At 37.7% G+C, this 22,409-nt stretch overlaps 3 protein-coding genes across 4 annotated transcripts in view; 1 reads left to right on the forward strand and 2 right to left on the reverse strand.

The window, feature by feature from the left end:
* Positions 1 to 1,143: 1,143 nt before the first annotated feature.
* Positions 1,144 to 7,508, reverse strand: LOC141434975 (polyadenylate-binding protein 2-like). The gene is made up of 7 exons (XM_074097472.1): positions 7,358 to 7,508; positions 7,039 to 7,191; positions 5,412 to 5,559; positions 4,317 to 4,449; positions 3,815 to 3,944; positions 2,714 to 2,850; positions 1,144 to 1,615 (listed from the first exon to the last, which is right to left on the reverse strand). The coding sequence occupies exons 2-7, from the start codon at positions 7,129 to 7,131 to the stop codon at positions 1,579 to 1,581; spliced, it is 678 nt and encodes a 225-aa protein (XP_073953573.1). The 5' UTR covers positions 7,132 to 7,191; positions 7,358 to 7,508; the 3' UTR covers positions 1,144 to 1,578.
* Positions 7,509 to 8,677: 1,169 nt separating this feature from the next.
* Sgf29 (SAGA-associated factor 29) lies at positions 8,678 to 16,793 on the forward strand. Of its 2 annotated transcripts, none has more exons than XM_074097491.1 (7): positions 8,678 to 8,780; positions 8,871 to 8,979; positions 9,079 to 9,225; positions 9,404 to 9,529; positions 11,485 to 11,709; positions 12,383 to 12,640; positions 14,961 to 16,793. In XM_074097491.1, the coding sequence occupies exons 2-7, from the start codon at positions 8,941 to 8,943 to the stop codon at positions 15,051 to 15,053; spliced, it is 888 nt and encodes a 295-aa protein (XP_073953592.1). In that variant the 5' UTR covers positions 8,678 to 8,780; positions 8,871 to 8,940; the 3' UTR covers positions 15,054 to 16,793. The 2 variants fall into 2 exon arrangements, with proteins under 2 accessions (XP_073953592.1, XP_073953593.1); XM_074097492.1 differs by having other exon boundaries at positions 9,407 to 9,529.
* A 751-nt stretch (positions 16,794 to 17,544) lies between these two features.
* LOC141434990 (retinoblastoma-like protein 1) overlaps positions 17,545 to 22,409 on the reverse strand; it is a 16,498-nt gene continuing 11,633 nt past the window's right edge. Inside the window, 5 exon segments of the mRNA XM_074097485.1 lie at positions 17,545 to 18,744; positions 19,459 to 19,651; positions 20,220 to 20,381; positions 21,837 to 21,934; positions 22,017 to 22,143. Of these exon segments, the coding sequence (XP_073953586.1) occupies positions 19,493 to 19,651; positions 20,220 to 20,381; positions 21,837 to 21,934; positions 22,017 to 22,143 (546 nt within the window). The 3' untranslated portion in view covers positions 17,545 to 18,744; positions 19,459 to 19,492.

Consider the following 22,409-nt stretch of genomic DNA (forward strand, 5'->3'; position numbering starts at 1 on the left):
ACAAATTAACGATACAACACACTTACAATATACAAGAAAATACTGTGAGATAAGGCAACAGAAAATATTATCCTGAAAGTCGACAATCTCAGCTAGCAATTATAAACCAGTTATGTAGTTCAATGCGATGCCATCACCATATTGCTGCATGTTTCATCTAAACGCGATAGGAATAATGCTACAAGACTGAACGCCTAACAAAATAAATAGGCATAAGTACCTATTTCACATTCTCCAAAAAACTTAGAATTACCCACATTTAGATACATTCACACATGTCAATAGAATTTCTGAGCTATTCAAAATAGTTTGTTGTCACTTTTGTTAATATTTCGCTTAAAAACTAGTTCAATTTCAATAGGCTTAAACATTATCAGAATATTCTTTCTTACTTCTCTTATTTAACCATATCATATTTTTATACTCAACAGCACAACACATCATGTAGGTACATTTAGTTCATTTGAGTTGTTCTGAAAATGGAACTTGGATAATGTCATTAAACACAAAGCCTGTGAGGAGTAGTCGAACGTCTAACCACAGTACAAAAAAGGAGCAGTACACCGTCTTCATACCAACGGCCGGAACGCGAGTTATACCTACGCGCCACGAGTTCTCAGCATACCACGGCCACCATCAGTCGCGAATGCTCCACGGTTAAGTACGGACTCACGCGCATTAATTACGTACCTTAATACGTCACAACGATATAAACAATATTTTTCGGTGTACGGATGTTTAAATTCATCTATATTATAATAAATAGTATCTATTGAAGTTATTTATGAGAATGCGATTTTTTTACACTCTTAAATTCAACAAAAACGCTATATTCGCACATCCAAAAAGAGACGCAAATGGGCCAATCAACTATTTTACCCACACTTTGGGCGTCTCCTGCGTTACCAAAATTGTCTTTGGCGTTACCAAAAAATCGTACTTCCAACAAGATATTTCACGGTTTAATAGGTTGAACTGACGTAGGCGGGCATGTATTCATGTAGACCATCTATTAAATTACAGAAAAAACATGTTTACTTACAAAAATCTGCAATTGTTTGAAAAATGTCGCGGACAGATTAGTGTGGGTAAAAAAGTTGATTGGCCCAAATACTTCTCCGTAGCTAATTTGTAGGTAACAAATATACATACTAAATATGTAAAAAAAATAACGTATAAAATGCATTTTTGTTAAACACTACTTAGTCCAATTCTTCCATAATTTCCTAAACCTCCTAATCCTTTCCTAAATTTCATGTGACATTATCAAATCCAATACAAAACTGAAGAGTGACAGTTAGTAGAGTAAGCAGCCCTATCACGCGTTTGTGTACCGAGCAGGCGTAGGTAATTATATCAAGAACGCTGCCGAGACGGAATACTGCTCTTTTTTATACTGTGGTCTAACACTAAAAATGAACGTCAAGTTAGAGCATACAAGATACAAAGGAAGCTTATTCCGGTGCAGTGGTCTGGTCGCGGGGTGTTGGGTGGTGGGTGGTGGGTGGTGGGCACGCGATAAGTTAGCTAGACCGCGGGGGGCGGCCGTGCTACGGCGGTCGCAGCGGCCTACCGCGCTCAGTACGGACAGTAATAACTGCCGCGCCTTAAACCTCTGCGAACAAGGCACGACATTAATATCTATCTATCTACTTGATTAATGCACATGCAAACAGCCCGAACGTGCAAACTGAAACTAAGGAAGTGGTAAAGGTATTAAAAATACATATTATACTATCAAAAAAACTTTATTTGACATAATAGAGTAGAGTGGGTATAAATATTCTTTGCAACATAGTAAAAATAAGGGATCTTTTTAACAATTCCACATTGTACTTCTACCAACAAAAGATTTCACAACTGACCCACATGCATACCTATCATAACTATAAAATGCAGTTTTCCTTGACATTCAAAATAATCCACGTAAAATATCACTCAAATTAAATAAAAAGTTTCGTCTGAGTGAATCACCGCCAACGCCAGAACTCAAGTCATTTTATAATTGAAGCCAAGTAAGAGCCACCATCAATAGCATTCTCTACCCAAACACTATTAAGTCGAATTACAAAGTAAAGTTAGAGAATACGATTTCCAATCATAGCAAAAAGATGGGAGCAATTAAGAAATAGAATAAATAAAAGTAGGTATGAAGCATCATTCTATCCTTAAAAAAGAAATATCAGAAATATAAATCTTTAATCGCTTCTGTGTCTGTGTTCCAATCCAAACCAAATTTGGAAACTGACCTATTAAGTTTTCATTAATGCATATTTTGACACCCAACTACTAGGTTTATTATTTAGTTATAACATGTAAGAATGAATTCATTTAGTTCTCTTCAGACAAATAACATAGTATCCTTAATAATAATTTCCCCAACTTAATATTAATCAAACTGGGCGACTTTCGCAGCCACCATACTTTTAAAAATATGAAACATATGATTTTGGTGTTTTTTTTTTTAAACAATTAGGTATAACAATTATTCTGGATAAATGGGCAAAAGCATGTTATCTACATCTACTACGAACACTCCGTCCTCCGCCCTTTTAGCCATTAAATAAATACATAAAAATGGAGCAGAGCACAACAAAGAAAATAAACCATAATAACATGTATACATAATCATGCACGTTTTACAAAAGATACAGCGTACACGTAATTCGATCTAATAGTGCGGGAGTTGTCTGGTGTTTAATATGGGTTGTACCTGCCGCGCCGCACGGGCCGGTAGCCCGAGTAGTACGAAGAGAAGCCCCCGCGGAAGGAGCGGCCGCGCCCGCGCGCGCCGCGCGGCGGCCGGTTCGTCGACGACAGCCCTGGCTTGTTCGTACGCTTTGGCATCACCTGGACATCACATAACTTATCTTAAATTTCATTACAATTTTATGAAATACTCATTTCTGCAAAACTCATATCTTAAGATAAGAGATTATAAAAATTATATGAGATTATATGAATTTGAATCCCATATGGAAGTACACGCATGTTCGCGTGCTTGTGGCTGTGAGTTTTTATGCTCCTGTTGTTCTATCAAGTTTGCGAACTCAAGTGACATAGAAGAGAAAAAGCTTGGCGGGCCTCAACTACGCTTGTACATCAATGTGGCTCTTCAGTGACTAATGCTTAGTACCGTCCGGGTCTATATTATATTAATTCGCAATTAATTCCTAATTAATTGGCATACCATTAATTTGCATAACTCAATACGAATAATGTTAATGCGTATATGTGGATTGGCATAAATTAAATAAGCATAACATTACTTTGCGTAAGAATTAAACAATATAAACTTAAATTATTATTTTGATTATCCCTTTTTTTATTAACTCAATTAAATCTAAGAAGTGAACTACTATGTGAAAATATCTATTATCGAGCTGTTATAAAAAATACCAAATATTGAAGGCTAAGGCAGGAGCTAAGCTATGCTTCACTCCCGGCCTTAGCTTGAACCTAACGTAACCGAGTTGAAATTGCCTGATCAAGCTTATTCACTTGCTTGATAAAATTATGCAAATTCATGTTATAAGAATTAAAGTTATAGTTAATCATATTATGCATATTTCAATATTATGCTACATAAGTTTTATAATTTTTATAATTATGCAAGTTGGATGTTATGCAATGCATAATTATATTATGCCAAATCTGTTATGCGAATTTATATTAGGACAATTAATTTTATGCAAAATAAGAGGCACCCTGTACTTATCCTTTACACTAATATTTTGCATGTTAACATTCTTAGTTTGTAGTATTAGTAATAGTGCAAGTGAAATCAAGCATTATAATTCAGAATTCTATGTACCTTTATTTGACGCCCTCTAAATAATGACTCGTCCATGGCCATGGCAGTCTGAACACTGTCTTTGTCACCAAACTCTATGTAGGCAAATCCTTTTGGATGGCCATCAAACTTATTACATAAAATTGTAACCCTGAAAAAAGATAAAACAAGTTATTAATTGTATAATCACACATTGATTTTTCTTTACATGGCTAATTAAACACTATAGGAATAACAAATAGTTTTTTTTACGAGCTTTTATTTAATTCTCAATGTTCATAGGTCTGTTGTTCATTTAAAATTTAGTGAGTTAATGTTGATTCAATTCCAATGGCCATGTACATAAGTATAGCTCTGATAACAAAGCAATAATAATTGTACCATGAACAAAAAAGCTGAAGTTGCAAATGTTATTTTGAGCTAAAAACATATTTTGCAATTTATAAGCAGACAAGACAATTTAAAGTGCAACATCAAAAAAACAACTACCTAGTAAAAAATACCTGAAAAATAGTTAAATTACCTATTGATGGAGCCACACCCATGGAAGTGTTGTTCAAGCTCCTCAGCTGTAGCCCCATAATCCACATTGCCAACATACACTGATCTGTTGTCAGCTTCAATTTTCTCTTCAATTGACATGTTGAGTGGACTTGCTGCACAGAAACAATATTATTTTATTTTTCTATCCTGGAACACCTCTGACCAGAGTATTAACAATAATACCTATACAACAGTATTTTATAGACATCTGATAGTCAAACTCATTAGATAATGGCAGTAATTAGAACTTAAATAATTTATTATTTAGTAATAACTTAAGGAGCTGTGATGAGCAGTAATTATTTACAACATTAAGGGGCTGTTTCACGATCCATTGATTAGCGTCAACCGACGGTTAAATGTGATGCCGTCTCCATCTATTCGAACAAAACAAATAGGGATGGTATCACACCTAACCGCTAGTTGACACTAATCAATGGATGGTGAAACAGCCCCTAAAAATATGGATGTTTGTGCTTGTGTGCATAACTCTTTCATACTGAAATAGCAAGTCTGATTTGTATGAAAATTGGTTAGTACATAGGTGGATATCTTGAATAACATGTAAGTTATTGGGAATTTCCTAAGGATTTAGCAATATCCCAGAATTCAGTTAAACTGTTTAAATATGCAAGGCCAAAAAAATAATAATTGGTAATTAGGTATTAATTAAATTACAATTAACTCTAGCATTTACTTCTATTAACTAACAATTATGTTGCAGTTATTTTGTGTCCAATGAGCAGTTTATTTTTCTGTTAACAAGGCACACAATGATTTCAAAATACTTGTCATACAAACAAGAACTTGATTACATAATTTCTAAAATATTATATTATTAGATTGGTGAATGAACCTGCTTTAGCCATTTCCACAATCATTCAATTTGAAATTTAATAACATGTGTCATTAAATTCAAGTGTTTAATCCCTAAACCAGGAGTTTCCAATTTGTTATAAAAGAAAATGGACAAATGTAGTTCTAGATATCCATGCCAAGACTTGTGTATGTGGCCACAGTTTGGAAGTTCCTGCCCTAAACTAACAATGTATTTACATTAGCAAAAAAAACTTACTTAGTCCAGGAGGGCTGCCCATGCTCATTTGTTTGTCAACCTCTGTTTGCATCTGTTTGAGCTTCTCAGCTTCCTCTTCCATCTCCCTGACCCGTGCCTTAATAGCAGCCAGGTCTGGCACCTCTCCGCCTGCTGCCTCATCTCCACCCTGTAAATTAGATCAGAGTAAAAACCAATTTAGAATATTTTATAAAAAAAAAACATAAATGGTTTTTTATAGTCTTCCTTGGTTATTTTAAACTAGTAGTGTTACTAGAAGAAAAATAATCCAGATCAACAACCCTTTCAATTAATTACATAAAACCCAAGGTGATTTTTATGCAAGACATTTGATTCAATAACCTAAGTTGAATTGATGAGATTTTTAAGTCAACAATTCTGGATTAATTATTTTAAATAAAGTGTGTTGAAAACTTCATTGTATAAAAACAAATACAATTGACAAACATTGAGATACATACATGTACAAAGGTGAACTTATCCCTTTAAGGCAGGGATTACCAAAGTGGTTGATACTGACTCCCATGAGGTTGAAATTGGTTTATCAGGGCTTGACATAAACAAAAACTTATTATATATATTATTATGAGAAAATGAAATCTACTTACTCAACCAATCACAAAGTTTTTAAATTGGCAAGTATTTTGTATCAACAGGAAAAACCTAGAGATGGGATTTTTTTAAAGTAATTTGGCTATGAGGTATCAGTTAATTTTGGAAAAGAAGGCTTGCCCAAAATAGTATGGGAAGCCCTGCTTTAGGGACCTCTACCACCAGTCTAATGTCTTTAGAGAAAAAATCTTGATGCTTTTTCTCCAAGGCCTGTGTATTTCTTCACCATGTTTATAGGCTATCACTATCTATCTACCTTAGTAATTAAAACTAAGTTAAGTTTGACATAAAAGAGTATTTAGTATTTATTTATTTGGCATAAAACATAAAATACATAAGGCCTTATTCTAATAAGTCTTACAATATTATGCACCCTGGTAGGGTATAGCCACATTTATAATAATGTTATCTAATTCTAAAAAAAAAAAGTGGAATGATACAATTATATACTTACTGTATTATAATATGGTAAATCAAATAAATAAACATTGAAATAACTTATTTAATTTCTACTCCTTCCTAAATTAACATGTAATTAGTTTATTCTTACCCTGGCACAAAACATAACACAGCTCTAATCACAAACTAAAGGGAACTAATGTGCTGAAAATGGTCTAAAAAAAAAATTGCAAAACTTGTTAATCTACAAATAAAATAATGTTTATTGTTTACTTGATTTGCAGCAGTTTAGTATGAACAATTATTAAAACATCTCTAAGTAGGTTATGTATTGTTGTAAAAGACCATGGAGGGGTTTGGCGCCCTTTACGCTTATTCTAAGCGTGGTGATTCCGACTTACACCAAAGCAAAGTTACGTTAAGTATTTCATATGTTAAATAATCAGAATAAAGCTCGACGAGTACAATTAGGTAACAGTAACTGAATAAGTATTAGGTATAATTGTTTTTGATATGACTTCTGTTATCATTGGCCCAAGACATGGGTTAAATCTTTGATGTTGACAAATATCACGATAATTTGAAAAAGCAAGCAATAAATACGAAGAGTACTTACGCCAAGGCTGCTGTCGGTCATATTTAGGGAACCGTTGGTTCCGTCTAAATGATTGTTGTCAATCGAATCTAAATAATCATCATTTTCGGCCATGTCCAAGCTCTGCCTGTATCATTAATGTAATTTTTGAGACACACACACGTCGCAAATCACCTGAAAAATCACAGGACGTTGAGAACAACTTAATCACCACTGAGATAATTCGATGATTACGAGGATGCTACGCTACATAGGCTCCGGCTCGGCTATCGACGTACCGGTAACCAATTCCGTTAACAAGCTGATGACCTATATAAAAAATATATTTTGCATCACTTACGTTCGGTCGACCGAATTTCTTATGATAGATGCGGTTTCATAAACATAACATTATTTTCTAGATATTTTTAGATTTGTTTGGCAAAATACTGATAAGTAAAAATTTAACGCCAAACCAAACACTTTTGACAAATGACTGAAATGACAGACAATCTTTCATTTAAAAATAAGCATGACAGCTGTGCCTTGTCTATGGTCAAAAGGGGTCTTCACACGAAATATTGAAATGTTTTTTGTTTGAATGAAACGTTTCAAAGATTTTCGTCCTTTTTATTTATTTCATCTTGAATTTAAATAAACCAAACCATACACTAAAGGCGCGGCCTCATGCAAGTCGCTCGACGCTCGTTTCCAGCGAAAAATCTGGACATGTGACATATAGTGATAAAGCTGAAAATGTTGAGCTACTGCTGTATGCAATCGCTCGCTCGTCGCTACAAATCTGGTCGCGTGGTATATAGCGATAAAGCTGAAAATGTTGAGCTTCAAAATGGGAAGCAGCAATGTGTTGACACTGATAAACCCATTTTTGGTATGATTGGTTTTTTTTTGGAGTCTTTTTGTATGTTTTATTTCAACTCCAAATTTGTTACTTTTACAGAATTTGATTGCTTAGTAGCGACATCTCTTGTATGGGTGAGCGGTTAGTTCTGAAAGAATGTGGCGTCTCTCGACGAAACATAGATGTCGCTAGTGCTGCTGCTTAAGTAGCATAGTAGAAATAAGCAACCTGATATGTATGCATAGGAAAAATTCGTGTCTAGATTCCTGTCCAGCAGTGGTGTAGGGGTTATAGCACGTAGCACGGATTGCTGAGGACCTGGGTTCGATTCTCAGTGCTGGTCTTTTTTTCTGGTTTTTCTGTTCATCCATATCTCAGTTTGTATTTTCCATTTTTGGTACTTGTAAATAAACGACATTTCGTCAATTTCCAAACAAACATTGTCATTTTTTTCCAAGCAGCCGGCATGTTAACGCTGCTGTTCAACGCGGCGACTTAACGCTACTTTTTTTCGCTACTACGACGCTACTTTCACGGGACCAGATTGGTCGCTGCAAACGAGCGACGAGCGATTGCAAACGAGCGACTAGCAATTACCGATTGAGTCGCGGGAAATTCAAAATGGGGCCATGTGACCAGATTTATCACTGGAAACGAGCGTCGAGCGACTGCATGGGGCCGCGCCTTAAATAAAAGCTCAAGTCTTGCCAATAAAAAAAAAACGCATGCAAAGGCATACATACATACATGTCCAAAATCGTTCATTCATTCCACCTTTGTTCGTTCATTCATCAAGATTTCATCGTTCGTTCATTACGTGAAAAATTTTTTTTACAGACAAATTTGCAGTTTGTCAATACAATAATAAATAAGACCTAATCTAATGCTTATAAGTTTGACTTGGCATGAAATTGCTATCCTGGTAAAATTATTTCCAATTCATTAACGCCTAAAATGGTTTTTATACGAACTAAGTAATGTAACTTCTAATCTTCTAATGTCTTTCATTCAGGTATTTGTGTGTTGTACTTGGCTGCACGTAGGATATTTGAGTTGGAAGTTGTCCGCCAAGTTGTCCGACAATGCCGCTAACCGCTGATGTTGCAGCGCAACAAGTTCAGGTGATTTAATTCTTTCATCAGTCAGTTAAATAAATATAACCAGTTAAGAATTGTATACGTATTTAATTTCTGCCCTAAGTGCCCTTGTATTGTTGATAGGAACGATTGCGATCACTACACAGACTTATTTATGACATTGAGGCCGAGAGGGGCCGCAACGAACAATGCATTGACTCAATACTCAGAGCTGAAAAGGCTGCAGAATCACCACCTTCCAATGAAGACTCCTCAGGATCCTCTCAGCAGGTAAAATTTCTAAAGGACATTTTTAATGGCTTTCATTTCACCTTTGCTACATAGGAATTGTTATTGCAACACTCACCATTATTTTCATTAGAGAAATTCAATTCCGCCCTGAGTTTACAAAAGTCATACTCTATTAATCCCTTCTTGCAAAATTTTTTTGATGTTCATGTTTTTCCAGCAGATGCAGCTGAAAAGTTTATACAAAGCAGGACTGACAGCTGCCGAACAGGAGGAGAGGGTGCTTCGAGCTGCACTTATGCGGATATATGAGATTCGGACTATTAAGAACGAAAGGCGAATTCAGGTTTAATTTTTGCTTTACAAACTTCTCTTCTTAATTTTTTACATATGAACCATCAGCCAAATAGTCGACCACCCTAAAGTTGATAATCATTTGCATGTCATAAAACAATAATGCCAATTAGACGGATCTGTCAACTTGAAAGTTCTACTTTAGCAATATATTAATTTGATAGGAACGGGTACACTACATAAATATGAAAAACTAAATTCCGAAAGTTGGAATCACAAACTTCAAAATACCGATTTTAATAATTCCGAATGTTTCTAAACTCCTAATATAATATGACTAGGTATTCCGAAAATTAAAAATACCTCATTAGGTAAAAAAATAGGTAGGGTTTAAAATTACGATTTTCAAAATTCTGAATTTTAATAAACCATGTAAGAAGTTTGACTCAATAATAATCCGAAATGTCAAAAATACGAATTCCGATTACTAAAATACCGATTTTCAAAATTCCGAATATCATTACACAGATCAATAATATGTCCTGACTTATTAACGTAAGCTATGTAGGTTAGATTGGCCTAAAACAGTATTTACTGTTATTGATTTTCAGCAATGTGACACAAGGTCGTCGGAGCACCGCTTGGCGGAGCTCCTATTCCGCGCAGTTATTGCACTTCTCGCCTTGTCGCAATTCTAACCTAACCTAAGTATGCAGGTCAATTTATCTAAATTGATTGATTTTAATTTTTTTTTTTTGATAAACTAATTGACGACTAAACAATAAAAATAAAAAAAATGGATATTAATTCGTGATTCGAAATCAAGATTCTGATTATTAAAACCACGAAGTTTATTTTGCCGAATGTCATATATCCGAATTAGCGAAGTCATTTCGGAAAATTGATAATCGGAATACTGTACTTCGGGCTAATAACATTTCGTGCTTTTCATTCTTCAGAGTTAAAAATCGGATATTAAAAAAATCGATATTTTGAAATTCGGAAAAATAAATTTCGTGTTTTTAAGTAATTGGAATTATATGTTTTAGGAATTGTGAAAATCGGAGTTTTGAAAATCGGAATTAGCAAAATTGGAATAAAATATTTTGGAGTATTTGGGTGTTCCCGATAAGAACTTGTTTAAAAATTTATAGACCACTTATTTGGCTGATGGTACATCAACTTAAAATGTCTAATAGGTGATAGTTAGTTATACCATTATGTATAGAATGCAGATTTGAAGTAGTGATTACAAGTTTTTAATATGGATATGACTAGTGCGATTGGTAAGATAGATTGATAGATTTATTTATTAGATATGTTGTTTATCAGTCTTACTCTTACAGTAATCTCATTACTTACTTACCACTTTGCAATTCAATAAATGTTATTCTTGCAGCAAACTACATGTAAAGAAAAATATTTTATTCTAATTTAGGGTCAAGCCAGGCAAGCATAATTTTTGAGTCGTGAGCCGCAATTTTTCTGCTGCATTCAGTTTTATTGAGTTGACTCATTTTCGCTTCACCCTAAAGGAGTTTTATACAGCTCAAACATAATTAAATGAAAAATAAATACTTGCTTGTACTTCACTTGTCTTATCCATATTAAACTTGTAATCGCTACTTCAAATCCACTCTCTAATTATGTAAATTCTATACACTACTTTGATTATTTAATATTTATTTTATTTCAAAGAATTTAGATTACAAATTGGAAATTATTTGTTAAATAGATAGAATCCTCGATGATATTTCAGGGGTGACCAACTTCATTAAATCCATGATCTAATTTATAATGACTAGACACTGCAATCTACCATTATGCACATAGGTATGTAGGTATTTATTTCTGCACAAAAATGTATCTTTCTGTTATGATCGACTCTCACTGACCACCAGTTGACCATCTCTGTTATATTATTAATTTATTATATACTTGTGAAAAGTAAGGTTTCAAAGCAGACAATGCAATTATTTACGGTAAATAACTACCTTTTTTTTACAGGCCCGCCACGCAGGCAATAAGGAGACAATAGGCTGCGGAGCTCTCATGAAGATGCTGCTAACAGCTGCACAGACTCTACCACTGCACGTGGGGCGGCCAGGGGAGCGCGCGCCTCAGCTTTGCGGCGCGGTGCCGGCGGACACGGGACATGTAGCGCGTGCAGGGGACGCCGTCGCTGCCCTTGTTAGAGTCTCCGACAAGGAGGAGAACTGGATATTGGCTGAGGTTAGAGCTACGGTCATGGTTAGCGGTCTACTAGTTGTCATAAGTTCATCATCATCCCAGCCCACTGTTGGGCACAGGCCTACTCTCAAAATTGTTTTTTTTTTGCTGATTTAAAATTTCTCATTTAGTGTGTGGCCGGCCATCCATAGAGCCTTGCTTAAAATATCTTACCGCCGCCATATTTAAGTCATGTACACTTAATGAAAGTGGCATAAATTCCACTTCCAAGATTTGACGACACCTAGGCACAGAATAGAATCTAGGTCTATGTAGGTGTAAATCAAAATGTGATCATAACATCAACATCAGCATCGTGCTTATCTACCGCACGTAAACACCGCTTATCTGCACTACGTTTAGTTTTACAGGGGATGGTTTTAACTTCATATTTTGTTTATACTTATTATTTCAACGAATTTGTGGTAAAAATTGGAAAGGGCTAAATTTAGCAGATACGCGTAATTATCCAATGGTAGTTACGCGGATTTGTACTATCCTCGATGTTATAAGTAAGTTAACCTTTTGGCCGCCGCGCTTTAGCAGCAAAAACACGTCCCTTAATGCCAATGCATAATTTGAGTAAACATCTCTTTCAACGACTAGAGATTTCTAATAGTACTAATCACTATAAAATCACGTGAATTTCCACTGACTTGAGTGTCCTTTGAACCAGGTAGTGAGCTGGTTGCCGGCGCAGGGCAAATACGAGGTGGACGACATCGACGAGGAACAAAAGAACCGGCACGTACTCAGCAAGCGGCGCGTGGTGCCGTTGCCGCTCATGCGCGCCGACCCGCGCACCGACGAACACGCGCTCTTCCCCAAGGGCGCCGTCGTGATGGCGCTGTACCCGCAGACTACGTGCTTCTACAGAGCTGTGGTGAACCGGCTGCCTGCTAGTGCGGCTGACCCCTATGAGGTCTTGTTTGAGGTAAGTATTACACCTGTTCACCAAAGGCTGAATCCTTAACCGGTCCAACAGTTATGAAAAATTTGACTGACAATTTATGAAAGAACATGGATAGAACTGAATCTAAATAGCCCGAGCGTAGCTCTTCTTCCCCGTAGTACCACCAACTCGTTCCACCGACAATGGTTCGGTCGCCCAGGTAGTGGTTTTTTACTAGAGCTGTGTCTTGGAACTGTGGGGTGTCGAATGCTCTCAGTCCCAAGAAATGTAAAAATTTTTTTTTTTTTTTTTTTTTTTTCCTTTTCTTGTATCCGCAATCAGTCGAAAGACTTTAATCGGATTAGGTGAGGGTGATTCATGACATGCATGGGAATAAGGCCATTGCCGTATTCTCCTTTTATAACACTTGGCGTCTTTTCAGCCTCACAACGTTGTTATCAATGTCCAGCAGCTGTGCTGCCAAAGGATTAGGGTGCACGGCTAAGCGAGCAGCATGAGATTGTCTGTATCGTTCAATTTCTTCCGCAACTGTTGACATGCCTAGGTACTCGTGGATCTCCTCGTTTCTCGTGAACCACGGCGCATTTATTATTTCCCTGAGGATTGTATTCTGTACACGTTGCAAACAGACTATGTTGGTTTTACTGGCCACATTCCAGAGCTGTATTCCATATGTCCAAATTGGTTTTAGAATCGATTTATAAATCAGCAATTTGTTGTCAACTGACAGAGCAGAGTTTCGCCGCATAAGCCAGAAAAGGGACTTGAACCGATGATTGATTTCATCTCGCTTGCGTTTGATGTGAATTTTCCACGTTAGTCGTCTGTCCAAATGGAAACCAAGGTATTTGACGGATTCAGAATGTGGTAGCACATCGGTTCCAAGTTGCACGGGTGGGCAGTCTCCTCTCCTTAGGCTAAAGGTGATATGGTGGGACTTCTGCGCACTGGCACGAATACGCCACTTCTGGAGCCAATCATAGGTCTTGTTTAGGAGTCGTTGGAGATTGAAGCTGGCTGAAGCTGGATCTGTATGACTGGCGATATGGGCGATGTCATCAGCATAAGTTGCAGTTGTGATTCCGTCTGAGACAGGAAGGTCGTATGTGAAAATATTGTACAGAACCGGTCCTAAGACAGAACCTTGGGGGACGCCAGCATGTATCTGGTGAAGTGATGAGCGCGCATCATTCTGTTTTACCCTGAATGACCTGTCTGACAAGTACGACGCGATGATGAGAAAAAGCGAGTGCGGGAGTTTTTCTTTCACTTTATATAACAGTCCTTTGTGCCAAACCTTGTCAAACGCTTGCTGAACATCCAAGAAGACTGCTGAGCAGAACAACTTTCTCTCATACCCCTGTCTCACAGCATTGTACACACGGTGGACCTGTTCGACTATAGAATGCGATTTCCGAAAACCAAATTGGTGGTCTGGGATGATGTTGATTTCATCCATATGTTTCTTAAGTCTGGCCAGAAATATCCTCTCCCATACTTTTGATAGAACGGGTGTGAGGCTAATGGGCCGATATGATGCCGTTTCATGAGCAGGTTTTCCTGGCTTATGGATCATTGTAATTTCCGATATCTTCCACAGTTGAGGAAAGTAGGATAGCCTAAATATGGCATTAAACAAGCAAGCCAGAAAGGTCACGCATTTTCTTCGGAAGCTCTTTTAGAATTCGGGGAGAGATCAAATCGAAACCCGGCGCCTTACTGGAATTTAAAAGCTTTATTTCCTTCCATATTTCTTTAGGCGATGTTGGTTTGATCGGCAGGCACAACTGCAAGTCTTGGTTAAGCGTGCAATCCAGCTCAGTTTCGTCAGAGTTGCTGTCATTTGGTTTAAACACATTTGCTAAGTGATTTGCGAAGGCTTCAGCTTTCTCTGCATCAGTTTTTGCCCATGAGGATTGATATCGGAGAGGTGGGAAAGATTGTTGCGGTCGATTCAAATATTTGGTTGCCTTCCACAAGGAGTGCTCATCATTTCTAGTAGGAGACATGTTTTCTAGATTTATTTTCAAGGCGGCATTGGCGGATTCCTTAAGCATAGTTTTCAGCTCTTTTATTGCTTTGTTGAGTCTTTTTTTATCCAGCGGATGGCGAGATTGCTGCCAGACTCTTCGTAGACGTCGCTTTTCCTCGACTTTAATTTCACTTCAAGTGGTAATGCAGGGGTTTTTGCTATTACATTTTGATAGGGTGTGTTACTCCAAGCGGCTACTTGTATTAATGAATGAATAAAATAAGTAATAATATAATAAGTAAAGTAATAATAAGTAAAAATGAATGTGTTTTTTTTTTGTTTTCAAGAGTAGTGGTTGGTTGGTTGCAGGACTCGTCGTACGCGGACGGGTACTCGCCGCCGGAGCGCGTGGCGCAGCGCTACGTAATCGCCATCAAAGAGGGCAAGGGCCGCGCCACCTGACCCCAGTCGCGCGCCCGCGCCGCGCCGCCGCACGCCTCCGCCCTCGCCCCCGCAAGGCACGACTCAGTCTCCAGCGACTCTTTGCTCTAGGTCCGTTCCTCCGGTCATTTCTAACCCATGGCCAGCCGCGGTAATTTTAAATATGCTCATTAGGTCTAATTGTATGCTTATTCAAAACTTGTATTATAATTATAACATAAGAAAATCGCCATAATTTTTTTCAGACTGATGGGGATTGAGCTTCATTAAGTGACAATGTATGTGTCCTTGCAAAAGTTGGGAAAGGCTGCTCTAGATACACAGTATCTCGCGTCTATTGAGTCGCTAGGGGCGTCGTTGGATTAAATGACTATTTACTGCTTATCAAAGAGTACATATATAACTGCTTATCCACTCATGCTTTTGACGACTCTAGTTGCCGTCAACGCTCTTATTTTGTTAACGACTGGAGGGTTCAACTCAAAATTCAAAGCATGTGAGTGGTTATGGAACTTTTATTAAATGTTAAAAGGGTAGTTTACGAGCGTTTCAACCGCTATTAGTTTCCATTTCGCATATATTGAAAAAATGAGTCCATAGGCAAGAAATTTTAATGAATTGTAATGTAATTTTACCGCATGCACACCATATCGTTTTATAAAATCCTTCCATTCTACTTGACTCATTTTTTCAGAAGCGACAGGAAACTGATAGCGGTTGAAACGCTCGTAGAGCTACCCAAAAATACTTGTCGCAGGAGCAGCTATACCGCTGCTCAAAAAACGGTGACGTACGGGATCGCAGTGACGCATCGTATGCGCACCGTTTTTTTTGCATGCTTTCCACACCGCTGCTTAAATGGTTTGTTAGATCAATTTCCCAAAATCGCTATTTCCTAGTAGCAAAATTTCCGTTCGCATTTTTTCCAATATGCTTTTTTACTGAAGCTTATTTTCACAGCAGCGTTTTTTACCAATCAGAGTCTACACAGAACAGAAACATAGGTAGGTTTAGGTTATGTTAAGTTAGCATCGGCCCGAAGGGCTAAAACTACACAAAAGGAGCTGTGTCTGTATCGATTCTGATTGGAAAAAATCGTCACCGTTTTTAAAGCAGCGGTGTGGCCGCTCCTTAACATCGGAAATTTATGACAGAAATATCCTCTCTCACATCTGTTGGCATTTGTCATTAGCTAATACCGACTTTTCACAGATATTTAATTTGATAAATTGTGTCAAGTCTCTTACGTCCAACTTCAGTCGTTATGGTGCTCCCACATTGGCTGTTATAAATGTTATATAACGTTATAAAACACGATAACATTGTCTAAAACTTTATAACTTTTGTTACAACTTGTTAGATATTTTAAACGCTGCCTCATTGGTACAAAAATGTTATCTAACAGGATATAAAAATTGCATGGGAGCACCACTAGGTCGACTATTATGATAGTTAGTGATAAGGGCATGAAGGCTGCTTGATAGTCTCATTGCATTTTTTAAATTAAGAGACCATGTCTGATATTTTATGGAACGCAACGGCACCATCAAATAGGAAAACATGAAACTAAAGGGGATATTTGTGTAACGCACGTAGATTATGAAACGTTGCTTGTTTATTGGTATAGTTGGGTATCAAATAGAATAAAATTGTAGGGCCCCTATTAGGAGAAAAATAAGCTAATAAGCTTAAATTCTTCAATAATACAACAAGTATTATGAAGTTATGTATCAATTGAGTGCAGTTATAAATAAATAAATATAACGGGACAATACGGTATTTGACTATTTTTTATATGTATTATAAATTAAAACTTTACAATGCCTGTTATCGAATAGAGAAACAAATTTTAAGCTACCTTTGCAAATAACAAAGTTATAAAGGTTTGAAATCCAAGATTAGACAGAGAAAGACATACTGGCATGTGACGTCACACGCTAGTAGCGCCATACTTGCTGCATAGAGAAAAGCGTTTGAGAAAGAGACAGGTATATAGATTTTTCGAAAAATCACTATAAATCTAATTTTCAACTGATTTATGTTTTCTCTTCGCTAAACACATTCTGTATACCTATATTTTCATTATAATATATAAGACCTGGCAAATTCAGGAGTAGTCAAATACCGTATTAACACCAATTAACCTAGTCCCAAAGTAAGCTTAGCAAAGCTTGTGTTATGGGTACTAAGCAACGGATAAATATAATTATTTAGATAGATACATACTTAAATACATATTAAACACCCAAGACCCGAGAACAAACATTCGTATTTTTCATATAAATATCTGCCCCGACACGGGAATCGAACCCGGGACCTCAAGCTTCGTAGTCAGGTTCTCTAACCACTAGGCCATCTGGTCGTCAAAGTCAGTTATATTACTAAAATAAAATAAGTGTTGTATTATAATTTATAAGGATTACTAATGTTAGGATAATATTTGAAGATTTGTAGTAATGGATGCGGAGGCAAAAAAGAGGGCTTGTGATTTATCTCAAAAATAAAAGGCCACTTTTACATACACGTCTTTTACTAATTCTAAATAGTAAACTCTGCGTACAATACATGATAAAATGGTTATGTCCGAAATATACAATCATTTAATTTTGATAAAAGTTAAAACGATTTGATTTTAACATCTACTCTGATTACTTACAAGCTAATAATAATAAAATCAATATGGAAGCAAATGAATAGATTTTTACTGAAATAAAAGTAATATTTAGGCAGTGCATAAGTGATTATCATTTGCCTAAGAAAACTAAAATATGATTTGATGAAACTATTCAAATTCGTCAAATTACGAAGAAACTACTTTTTGTGTTATAAATTGTGATTATTTAAAATAAAATCATGATTTCATGATATAACTAGGCGCACTTAAATTTGTCACAGCTAAGCCTAGAAGAGTATACATTTGATAAAACTTGGAGTAGAGTAGGCTCTCGAGAGAGACGGTCGCCGGCAATTCATGAAACGCGAATACATGAACTTATACTACCTGATCTGACACAGCCATTTCCTCAATTCTTAACTTAATCTTAGTTTACATTAGCAATGAGCAAGTTTAGTTTATGGCATATCTATTATATCATAACCAACATAAATAAGAGATGAGATCAATATGGTTCATAGTGTCAGTTCGACTGGCGCGATTCTTGCCGATGTAACGTAACCGACGGACGGTAGTTTAGCACCGAGTGGGCAATTACTTGGAACCAGCCACAGGCGTAACAAGTCACAATATGATAAGCTTTATATTAAAAAAATTGATTAATCATCTTTTAAGCAATTTTTGTCAAAGTAATTTACACATCGCTATCTGCGTAACATTGTGGTGAAATTTGCAATACAAAAATATAAAGAAGAAAAACCAAAAATTCTGAATCAGAAAAGGAACAAGATGCAAAAAAGTTAGCTTAGTTGCAAATGGATTTAGATGCAAATGCAACAACAATGTCGCGTAGTTAGCGATTATCAATTAATATTTTACATTAGTGAAAACACTAGAGAGCCACAAACAGTTTTTGGTTCGTAATTCCGAATAAATATGACTGGAGGTTGTGATCACAACAACCATAAAATAGTGCTGTTCGTAAAATCGACCGCCTTCTTCAATTAAAATGAAACATGGTAATCTTATTGCCAAAACTAATAACTGAAATAAAATAAACCCATAATGTTGGGGTTCCAGTTCTGCGGCCAACTGGATCTGGAAACAAAACAACGGCGGCGTATAAATAAACAATTTGAAAACATAAGTGACCCGAATTGCTTCGCGGGATTATTGCACTTCAGGGGGCAGATTTGTGAATTTTCATCCATTCAGTTCTTCACCATTTTCGAAATTTTCATGCATGTGGTTCCAAAAATAAACCTCCCAAAAGAGTGCGCGTGAACAGAAGATACACAGGCCTCAAAAGAGGTCCAAACGAAAGTGCCTAATGGATATGATTCAAAGATTGTCAATAGTGGGTTTATAATGAATGAATCATCGTCGTCGTAGCTCGAAGAATATGCAAGTTGAAGTGGGATCGCTCGAAGAAAAAATAACTGCTGGGAAAAAGTCCTCGAATGGCGACCGGGAACCGGAAGACTAAGCGTTGCCAGGCCTCCCACTACAATCTAGTGACTAGATGGATGGCAACTCAAATGCAACTGGTGGATGGAAGTGGCGAATTGTCATTCATTGTGGCGAAGGCATTCTAAGGGGGAGCCTTTGTTCAGCAGTGCATGTCTTCCGGCTGATGATAATGATAATACCGTCGATAAAGTCCTGCGCATTTGCTGAAGACACGAGGTAGTCTTGAGGCCGTATTGTCTAACGCACTGATGCTCGCGATAGCATTCACCTTCTCTTTCTACCTTCGTCCTATACCATGTGACAGTAAGAAGTGTGTTAGACAGGTAGGAGCCGGCCGAGTACCTGAAAGCGTGGTGGTCGTTAGCGGTGCAGCAAGTCAGACAGCCTGGCGGTCGTGCACGAGCCCCTGCAGCTTGCGCGCGACGCCGGCGACGCCGACGCCGAGCCGCGCGCGCTTGACCACGTCGCCGCTGGCCGCGCCCGCGCGCTTGCCGCCCACCTCGCACGACACCATCGAGTTTATCGCGTGTAGATCCTGCGACAAGAGAGTACATTTTCTTTCAAAATGTAATTATTTTTTTCATACAAATTTTATGAGTCAGTTTTGTGACGCCCATACCGAGTGTATGAAAAAAGAGTCACAAAACTGTCATTTTTGTTTGGGACATTTTTTTTTAACTATTGGAATCGATTGTGCTCTTGGAAAGGTACGCGTTTATTGTGAAAATTCCCAACAACCTGTAGCTGCTGTAAGGATTGTTTTATAATTTATTGAATCAGGCGTGACTTTGTGGAGGTTCATATCAATGAACTAAAAAACAATCGTGTGATTAAACCAAAGTATGGTGATAGTTATAGGTAGTGTGCCTCGAGAGTTGAAGTGAACGATTACACACATAGCTGTAGAGGTGGAGGAGCTGCATTGACACATTTGTTGTACAGACATACATACTCGTGTATCCAATACATGGTCGCGGGTGAGCAAATTAATTGTTTTTAGTTCAAAGGTTTCTTATGCGTTTTCATAATAACAGATTTAGGTAGTGATCTTTATTAAAATTAATTAATAAAATAATTAGGTGAGTCAGCATCAGCATCAGTACCTTGGCGGGGCTGCGGCTGAAGCGGTAGGTGAGATGCGTGGCGGCGGGCGGCGGCGACGTCAGCGGCTTCACGTACAGCTGGTGGCGCTCCGACACGCGCTGCCCGCCCGGCGAGCTGCCCGCGTCCCCGCGCCCCGCCGGCAGCGGCGACAGCCCGCACTCCTGCCGACAACAAACAATAGCCGCTAGTGTTGACGCTCGATACTCCACTATTGATACTTTTTCGATAGACTATATAGCGATATAAGCAATAGTATTGAAAGTTTTCGTAATTTTCTGCACAATATAATAATATATCGATAGTTTTGCTTTTTACCGTTAAAATTGCTTTAAAAAAGAAATCGATAGGTCTATCCCTATCGATATTATAGCATTTTTCGATAAAAACTATCGATTTTTCTGCAACACTATCTGAGGCCCGAAGCTAGCTGACGCAGTTTGCACGGAGCGGGTGAACGTCTATTGAAAAATAGTATAAGCAGCGCTAACTGCACGCATCGCGTGCGACGGATTTTACCTGCACCCGCACCTGCAGGCGTGCGCCCGCGCAGTGCACCCACGCTAGCTAGCGTAGGCTCTGAGGATACTCGCAATGAGGGTTTCTGTGACAGGCTAGTTGCGCTAGTATCGTGAGGACCATTTGACAACTTTGATATTTGCACCATTGTGATCGGTTAAATGATTAAATAAACCTATCACGCGCAAGGCCGTAACGACTAATGGTCCCTCAGTTCAGTATCTATAGGTATGTGAGTATACTCACGCAATTTAGCGATATTAAAAGCGACATTAATCGGCAAAAAGAATTATTATTATAAAACATAACTAACGAAAAAAAAACAGTCCAAGAGCGTGTCGTACACGCCCAGGATAGGGTTCCGTAGCCATTACGAAAAATCAAATAATATTTTTTTAAGGATTTCGTAACACAGTACTGAATCTTTCAAGTTTAGGTATATTATACACTAGGCTGCTATTTACTCTTAAACTACTAATAATTCTGAAGCAATCTTAGCCGCTATAATTTTCCTTGTAAATTGGATATATTTACTACCATTCTGAATTGGGGGGGGGGAGCAACCACCCCAATGGTTTTAAAAGACCCATCCAACGATACACCACAATATGGGGTATCGAGAAAAAAAAATACCCCCACTTTACGTCTATGGGAGGTACCCTAAAAATTGTTTTTTTTTTACTTTTTTTATTGTACCACTGTCGGCGTGACTGATATGTATATTCATTTCAAATTACAGCTTTCTAGTACTAACGGTCTCTGAGCTTAACCGCGGACAGACAGACAGACGGACAGACATGGCGAAACTATAAGGGTTCCTAGTTGACTACGGAACCCTAAAAACAACAGGTACTATAATAATAGTAGAAAATAGGACTGACCTTCATGTTTGCTGCACAGATCTATGGATAAAAACAATACTAACTTATTTATACGTAGTAAATTGCCTGGCGAAAAAAGGGCATTACCGTATCTTGTGATCATCAAAAACTTGCCATTGTCATCGCTGTTACAAGCCAGTCCTTGATTTTAAAAATATCAAAAACCTTATGTAACGGAACAGACCACTCTTCTTAGTAAGAAGTGAATACGTTACTCACGTTCATATGTCTGCCAGTAAACCGGAGCGCGAACGTCTGCATACATTGCACATAAACTTTGTTGTAAAAGTTGATTAAGTCTCCTCTTTCCGGGGAACCTGCAAGATTTTCACACGCTACAAATAATGAAGCAAACTGAGTATAAATAAGATGTTAGCCTGAATAGTTGCCAAAACTTACTATCTCCGGAGCCCTGTTTGATGAGAACTGATCTGTATACATGATTGTCGGCTAGTGGTCGCTGGCGGTAACACCGCATGATGTCAGCAAATGTCCTCTCAACTTGGTTATTTGGATTATTCGAAACCTGGGAAACAACAAGAACATTGACGAAATACGGTAAGTCGGTACTTAACTCCAAGGGTTGCAAGAGCTTTGTCCTTGGTGCATGGTTGTCAGTAATTTTGCGGCGCGTGATAATCTACACAACTAGCGTTGTGGGAAGCTACCATAAGTTAAGCAACAGGCGAGTGCTTCAAACCGCGGCTGACTTTAATCCGTACGCGGCTAAGTCCATAACGAACCTTGCATATGACGTAGACGGAGCACAATGAGTATCTGGTCGAGGTGGCG

The sequence above is a fragment of the Choristoneura fumiferana genome, chromosome 14, assembly GCF_025370935.1.
Source record: "Choristoneura fumiferana chromosome 14, NRCan_CFum_1, whole genome shotgun sequence".
Lineage (NCBI taxonomy): Eukaryota > Metazoa > Arthropoda > Insecta > Lepidoptera > Tortricidae > Choristoneura > Choristoneura fumiferana.